The following is an 8,762-nucleotide window of genomic DNA, read 5'->3' on the forward strand; positions in this document are numbered from 1 at the left end:
CTTCTCTAACTTTAGGCTAGGATGAACAAAGATGGACAAAACATTGTTCTTTTCACCCCTTTTTCTTTTAATAAAACTTCATATTTCATCCATTTAATTCTTTAATACAAAAGATATGAATTTCTTATCATGAAACATTTACCTAAACCATTATCATGAAACATTTACCTAACCCATTATCATGGAATATTTACCTAATCCATTATCATGGAACATTTACCTAACCCATTATCAATTTGTATCAATTTGTACCATAAATTATGGATATCAAGTACTCATATTGTCTACAACAACATGATGGCTAGCCACTTCATGTAAAATGGGAGGTTTGTCATGCAAATCCTCCTATTTTGCACTCCTATTTATTTGGCCACTTCAATTTAGCCTATAGCATTTTCAAACATTTTCACATAAGTCCTATTTCATAATTTCACTCCCTTTTTCTTATGGAACAAAAATTAACTAAAATTACCGGGTTCTATCTTAAGCTTGGGCTTTTTAGAGGCCCACTAACATAATTAAACCTATGCCAACATTCATAGGATTCCCGAAAATTGGGGCGTTACATTGGGATTTTGTCTCTTTCTTCCATTAAAAGCCTTAAAAGGATTCATGAAGGGAGAATACTTTGATTGATGATGATATGACTTCCAAAGCTCACTAGAGAAGTGTTAGTATAATTCGTAACATTAATTATGTAGTTTATATCCCTTAGGTTGGTGGTCTGAGTCCCTCTCAGATAGGTAATTTACATAATTAATGTTACACGCTATATTGATTAAATACTTTTAATCATAAAATGTTTATTAAGTAATCAATATAGTAAATAATTAATTGGTTAAATAAGTATTTTGGTTTTTTGTCAATATAATTCGTAAAAATATTTTGGAAACTCTTGTATTAGGAGTCGATTATATTTTGCCTATTTACTCAAAAAATAAACAAATTACTTCTTGTACATCAAATCAAATAGCTAACTAGTTCTTTTAATTAAAACTTTCATCTATTTCTATGGTTAAAAACTAGTTTGTTTGATTAAATAGCCAAACAGTTACATATAACATGCTACGTATACCTCATGTCAACGTACATGGGCCAAATTTTAATAGAAATAGATGAAATTTTTAATAGAATGATCAATTTACTTTTTAATCTAACGTACAAAGACTAATTTACTCATTATTTTAATAGAGAGTATAAAATGTAATCAAACTTTTAATATAAAAGCCTTCAAAATACTTTACTTAGATACATTCTAACTCTTCATAATACTTTACTTAGATACATTCTAACAATACATAAGAGATGTCTCGTCTAAATGTTAGGTATAATTTTATTATATACATCATGTTGGAACATTGACCCGTTGACTTAATGTTGCAACATAAATTTTGATAGAAATTGTTTAAACGTAATTTTTGTCTAACCTATTTTTACAAAATAAGTTTTGTTAAAACGTATATATGTTTTGGGAAATTAAAATTTTTAATTTGTATGTTGTATTTATTATTTTGTAATTCGAAATAAACAACTTTAACATAAAAAGGAGACTTCTACGGTGACTTGAAAGAGCTTTGACTAAACAGTAACATCTGTGTGGGATCCATTAAGATGTATTCCATCTTATTGGAAAGTAATTTGGATAAGAAAAGCAGTATGGAATATGTTTATAAATTTCTCCCAAACAAATTTGATCACTAGAGCTGAAATTGCTTTAGAAGAACATAGATCAAAAGTAGCAGACGAAATTTTAAGTGTTTAAACAGCAGTTCTGATTGCAATCGCGTTAATCACGATCAATTAATATAAATATTCGAAAATTGCTCAGCTTGAGAATTCTAAGACTTGATAATTAGGGATCCAAAGCACAAAAATGAAGCCGAAATAGCAAGAGATAATAGGGTAACTGAAGTCGGAACCCGTCCTTTGTCCTTCCTAAAAATCATTCCATCGATCAAAGGATATTGCACCATTAGGACATAAAACGAGAGGAAAATTTGTCCGAACATCGCGTTGAAACTTCCGTCGACGATTGTTCTGGTGGCCCCGGCGGCGAAACAAATCATGTTCAAGGTAACCAACGTAATCAGTGGGGTAAGAACGACAGTCGATGCTTGGAAATTGAATAACCCATTTTGGTAGAATGTGATTTGTTCATCATCGGCAACTTTATTTGTTGGGACGAAATTAGCTTCTTTCAATCCTAAAAGCTTCAAAACAGCATTCAACATGCCGATGGTGTATGATATAATTGCCTTCATCATCCAAATCCTTTGTTCATTCCACCATGTTCTTATTGGATCGCCCGTTGATAGAACTTCCTCTAAATGTTTCAATTGTGACATTATGAAAATGTATGAAAACACCATAAACCATGAATTCGAAACCTGTTTGATTAAGAAAAAGAACTTTCAGAATAAATTGCATCATATGCCCACTGCTTTAATAAATGCAATATTTTAAGAAAGACATGTCAATTTTACTTGGACCTAGGGTCAAAGCTAGGAATTATGTGATGAGACCAAGATAACATTAAAAAAAATTGGGGTCAAAGTTAAAAAATTTTGTATTAAAATGACTTAAATTGAAGGCCAAAATTGCAATTGTTTCTTTACATAAAAGCTAAAAGGGATTAATTTGAACAATTTGCATTTGGGAGGCACTAAAATTATAAGTATAACATTCAACCAAGAGGTGAAGGCCTCAACCTACACAACCTTACTTAAACCTGAAAATCTAACCTTATCAATTTATAACTAAATCTAACTCAATCTAATTTTATCATAAAAAGCTAATAATCCGAACTTGAATTGATAGGAGCTCAAATTGACTCGAATTCAAAATTGATTCAAATCCAAAATATCCAAGAACTAATCTTAAATGACTCAAATAAAACAAAATGATCCAACCTCGTGCTGATAAGATCTAAAAAGTTCAAACTTCAAGTTCAAATGACTTGATGCAAAATAATTTAAACCCGAAACTAGTCTAAACATGAAATGATTTGAATTTACTTGTTCACCCAATTAAAAACTCAAGAAAATGAATGAATATTTAAACATTTGAAAAAAAGTGGATTTGAAGACTTAACATTAAAATCATAGATGAAAATGAAACTCACCTTGGGGTATAGTGGAATGCCATGTAAGAGGCAAAGTTGAGGAATAGTAGCTAAACACCAGATAGGAAAGAAGTAGAAGGGCTGCAATGAGAGGTAAACATAGCACATTCTTTGAAGCAAAGACATCCTTGATTTTAACCCATAAATTAGAGGAGAAAACCTTGAGAATGTAACTTGGAGAGCTCCACAGTTCCATCTTGAACCTTGTAATAATGTGTCATTCAACTTTGTTGTAGCTGTGCCTAGAAATGCTGGACTTGGGGGATTACAAAATATAGATTTCCACCCTTCACAGTGCAAATTAAACCCTGTAAAATAATCTTCTAGCAGCGACATATACAAGAACCCGACCTGTTTTTCGAAGGATAAGAAACATTTACAGCATATCAAACTAGCATATATGATAATAATGGTTATATGTATATATTTGAATGTGAATATGCTTGCCTGCTTTCCCCACTGAGTTCCTTCCTCGTATTTGCAGGAGGCTAAAAATCTGGTTTCTTCAAGCAATCTGCTGGTGACATCTGTGTTGTACTTGGCCGATTTAAGCGATTTCACTAACTCATTTGATGGACCGAGATATTGTTTTAACTGAGTGAAATCGGTATCTGCATTCAAAATGAAAAATAATGTAATTTACTAATTGCATCTATATTATTATATATTATACGAATCAACTCTATACCAATTCAATGGTAAAATTACTTAAATACTTTTATTTTAAAAAGTAATTAATATTATTATAATGACATTTTCATTTTTTATAATATTCAAATAAAAGAATCGAAAATATTATTTCAGAATCAAATATAAGACCAACAAATTCATATAAAAAATATTAGTACTCCACTAATAATCATTTATTAATATATTTTTATAAATATATTTTTAATATAAAATATTTTGTTCACTCACATTATGGGTGTGATAAATTCTAGTAATTTATTATACAACTTAATATTAATCTTTATATTTTAGTCGTTTATGCGAACCACTTAAAAGAAGTGATTGAAATTAACTCTAGTACCTTATCATTCAGGTCTTGACAATAACATCATCTCCCTTTTAATTTATATTACTTGTATTAATAAAAAAGAAGAAGGATAAAGTAACATTTTGTCCATGAAACATGACAATTTTTCAGTTTGGTCCTTAAATATTTGATTTTTTTTTCACATTAATCCTAAGACTTGATTTTTTTTTCAATTTGATCCTTAAATTTGGATTTTATTAAGGTGTGATGATATGGTACATTGATATTGTGCCACATTATCACTAAAAAATATTATCAAGTTCTGGTACTAATGTTGACAGAAAAATTTAGGGATCAAGATAGGAACGATTACTAAGTTCAAGGACTAAATGTTGCTTTGTCCAAAAAAAAAAAATCATTCATTTACTAATTGTATGGTTACCTTCTTGTACTATATCTCTATATAAAGCCTTTCGTTTCATATAAAAACCACTTCCAGATAACATTGGTCCCTGCAATCCATCCATACCAGGCCACTTCACCTAAAATTCAGAACCCAAAAACTGCTATTAAAACCCAAAATGAAAAACATCAGTTAATAACATCAAATATATGAAAAAGATTGAGCCTAATACATGAAAGTATACAATGATATAATATAGTTTTGAGTGCATATTTACGTACCAAGAATGTTGATCTTAATTGACCATCATAGATATCCATCTTACTGAGATTGTGAAACTTTTGAGGGAACTGAACGAAAGCTAGATTGGAATTGATTTTAGGATCTATATGGAAACACATTGCTTGTTTAGCAGATGTCGGGTCATTGCATCGCATGTCGCAGTCTAGAACCAATATGTAAGGGGAGTTGCTTATCATGTTGGAGACCCTGAACTGCCATGAAAAAGGAACAAAAAAAACAAAAGACTCAAAATTTTGAAGCTGAGAATCAATTAGGGAAATTTAATGCATTAAGGAAATTAAGGAGAAATTACAAGAACATTGAGTGCTCCAGCTTTGAAATGGTGATGATATGAAGGGTTTTTCTCACGAGAAACGTAGACGAGACGTGGCATCTTGACTTGGTTTGTGCCGTTTGCATTATGGGATTCATCTTGCATCACCTGAAAAGAAAAGGAAAAAACATTATCTCAGGGTGTCACTCATTACTCTTGAACAGAATCCAAGCTAATGGACCAATTTGAAAAAAAAATTGACAAGTTTTAGGACTAATGTGGACAAAAATATTTAGGGACCAAATTGAAAAAAGTTTCCAAATTCAGGGACTAAATAAAATCAAAACAGTGTTAAGACCTAAGGGCTGTCCTTTGGGTCTAAATTTGTCAATTGAAATCTTCTGGGGCCTTTAGTTGCTATGACTAATATAGGTCCCTTGGGCTTAGCAGCTTTTGGTCCAGTAATCAGATTGTGAGTTACAATAAATGTCTCAAATTTCATAAAATTATTTATTAATATATTAAAATACATATAAAATAAAATATTCTAAATAAGATTAGAATAAAACAATGTATATGAAAAATATTTTTTTTGAAAAATTTTAATATTCAAATCTAATTGTCTCTATAGATTCAATTTAATTACATTTTTAGTGACTTTAAAATTATTTAGAACAAATGTAAAGTCAATTTTTTCTTTACTTTAGACCCATTCTTTTAATAATCTTACTATAGGTTCTACTCATATCTGTTTTTTTTTATACAATTTGTAGAATTGCCTATATCTCCTCCCAACTTATAAATAGAAAAAGAATACGTTTCAGTATACTTGAACCCACATCATCTTACATTGACAATAATACTCATGACAATCGAATTAAGATTCAATACACATTTATACACATATTAAATTGTGGGTAGAAAGTTATTAGAAGTAATTTTAAATATCAAGTTGACAATAAAATAAGCAGAGTATGTCTGCCAACAAATAGGAAATTTATAAAGAGAAGTACCTCAACATGTGCAGGATGATTTTTAGTATTGAATTCCTCAAGCATCTTACCATTGCTTTCTGCTTCTTGCACCTGCTTTTCCATCAATTTGTATTTTAGCTGCACATTTTTCAACACAAATCTTGGTGATTGTTAATTTCTATAATTAAATGGTACATAAAAAAGATTCCACTGCTGGGCTTACATAAAATAAGAGAAATGTACTGTTTGTTTATTGACATCCAAATTTTTAATTACGTTTAAACCAAATTATTAAGGTTATACATTTTTAATATATAAAATAAATGCCTTGATTATTTTAGCATTATCAAGTCTCTACACAATACATATATATATATATATACATGAATATATTATTTCTTTAGTTTGTGTAATCTAAAATTACTTTCCTTCTAAAGAAATATTTCCTTAGTAAATAAATTATAATTAAGAAAATTATTTGGTAGAATTTTAAATAAAACTAGAATAAATGTCTATTTATTATTTTATATAAAATCTAAAAAATCAATTTAAACTCATAAAATTAAATATATGACAAAACTTGAACTTAATGGTGTGCATGGGCTGAGTTGAGTTTGAGTTGGGTTTCACTAAAAATTTAGGCTCGTTTCTTAGGCCCGGACCTGACTCGAAAAATGAGTCTAAATTTTTTCAAGCCAAACCAGATAAAAATGCTAAAACCCGAGCCTAACCTCCTTGCCTATATTAATTTTATATTATTTTTATATAAATTTAGAATATATATAATACAATAAAAATACTAAAAATATTAAAATAAATATTTCCCAACAAATTGAAAATAAATTTTAAAAATATATATACTAAAATAATATTAAGATAGATGCAACATAACAAGCAAATGTCTCTAAAATAATAACAAAATTAATAAATGTCTTTAATGTAATAACAAAATTAACAATAAAATAAGTTTTACAATATCCAAACAATAACAACAAAATATTAGCAACATAATAGTAAAATAGTAGAAAAATAGAGAGAAAATAACAAGAAAATATTATTAAAAAAATCAACTTTTCTTGTCCTTTAGTTAATTCGGGCCGGGCCAGGACAAAAAAGTTTTACCTGAGGCCCGATCCGTTTTTAAACTGGCCTTATTTTTTTGTCTAAGTCTATTTTTCGAACCTATATTTTTGCCCAAACCCTCTCAAATTTCAAGCAGACCTTTGGGTCTGCCTGATAGCCCAACCCATGATCAAATCTATTTGAACATAAAATATCATGATTTTTAAAATCTTATCTCCACTATTTCAACCAAAACCTCATTTATTTTTCATATATATATTTTTTACATAAAATTTTCTCACCCACATCATGCAACAAAAAAGGATATAAATACATACCAAGATTTTTAATGTGCTTGAAATTTTTTTATAATAAATTTATAAAAAATGATATAAAATTTAAATGTAATATTATTTGAAATGATAAAATTGGGATGACGAAATTATACTATTTTGAGTTTAAATTCTATCATGCATATATATTATATAAAAATATAGAAAAAAACAAAATAATCTATTGTTTTGTAAATTTAATGGATTTTGGTAATTTGATAAAAAGTTCAAACTCAATTGATGGGTTATAGATGAAAGTAAGTATAGATACAATATAATAATAAAACTAGTTCAAATAGATGAATTTAAAATTAATTTTACTATCATCTAGTCCTAAATTATTTTTGGGAAAAAGAACAAAAAAACAAAAGAAATTGATTTAAACCTTGATTTTCTCCTTTTCTGCTTCGTAACCTTGTCCCAAAAATTCATCATCAAACCTCGAAAAATAAAGCTTGGGGCATCTGGTTTTTATCCCAAACCTCGTACAAAATGGAACCCAATACCTACTAAATTCCCAAGCCTCTTTCATTGCATACAAAGTTAAACCACAACCTCCATCATCCGAAACATAAACCGATAGCTTCTCCGCCGGGTAATCCATCGCCATTGCCGACAAAACCGTGTTCATCACCTCCAATGGCGGCTCCTTCTCCGGGTCTGCGGTGCATATGAACACATCGATTGCCGGTAGTTCATCATCGTTTTTGTCTTGCAGTAACCTTTCGGGGAACGTTTGGCGAGTGAAGGGTCGCCATAGAAAAGCTTGGCTGAGCAGCCAAAGTACAGAGAGAATTAGCTCGGAGGTGAAGGCTAGAAGGAGAGGGAGGGAAGGTGTTGAATGGAAGAAAGAAGAGAGTCTGTAGAAAATCAGGGAAGTTATGGCTATGGAATGGAGGAGGGCGTAAGAGCGGTTGATAATGGCGGATTTTTTGTTGGGGTTGCAGAGATTGAAGGGCGGAGGAGCCTCCATCTGCGCTGGTTAGACTTTAGTATTGCTGGTGTCCGCACAATTAAGTTTCACTCATCAACTTCAGTATATATAACAGCACATGACGTAAACGCTGCTACGTGTCACGTTTCTTGCAGCTGGTCATATGTAATAGAAGTATCCTGTAGTGAGTGAATATACTAGAATTTATATTATATTTTGTTTCCTTGGACGATGGATAAAATAATATTTATAATTTCAATTAAAAAGTAAATGTTTTATGCGGTTCAAAATTTTATTTCTTTGTATTATTAAAAATTAAAGTAGTTGACAAAATAATTAAATAGTAATACGTAACGTGTCACATATATTTTATGCTGATGTACAAAGACATTTCTACTAGTGGA

The 8,762-nt window shown here is 29.9% G+C and overlaps 1 protein-coding gene across 3 annotated transcripts; it reads right to left on the reverse strand.

Annotated features, from left to right (window-relative positions):
- Positions 1-1,666: 1,666 nt before the first annotated feature.
- LOC108475592 (cellulose synthase A catalytic subunit 7 [UDP-forming]-like) lies at positions 1,667-8,469 on the reverse strand. 3 transcript variants are annotated; one of them, XM_053025968.1, is made up of 9 exons: positions 7,810-8,469; positions 6,070-6,168; positions 5,096-5,224; positions 4,782-4,994; positions 4,540-4,639; positions 3,569-3,732; positions 3,296-3,472; positions 3,122-3,202; positions 1,667-2,387 (listed from the first exon to the last, which is right to left on the reverse strand). In XM_053025968.1, the coding sequence occupies exons 1-9, from the start codon at positions 8,395-8,397 to the stop codon at positions 1,839-1,841; spliced, it is 2,100 nt and encodes a 699-aa protein (XP_052881928.1). In that variant the 5' UTR covers positions 8,398-8,469; the 3' UTR covers positions 1,667-1,838. The 3 variants fall into 3 exon arrangements, with proteins under 3 accessions (XP_052881928.1, XP_052881927.1, XP_017633064.2); XM_053025967.1 differs by having other exon boundaries at positions 3,122-3,472; positions 6,070-6,141; XM_017777575.2 differs by having other exon boundaries at positions 3,122-3,472.
- Positions 8,470-8,762: the final 293 nt, after the last annotated feature.

Source organism: Gossypium arboreum, chromosome 3, assembly GCF_025698485.1.
Source record: "Gossypium arboreum isolate Shixiya-1 chromosome 3, ASM2569848v2, whole genome shotgun sequence".
Lineage (NCBI taxonomy): Eukaryota > Viridiplantae > Streptophyta > Magnoliopsida > Malvales > Malvaceae > Gossypium > Gossypium arboreum.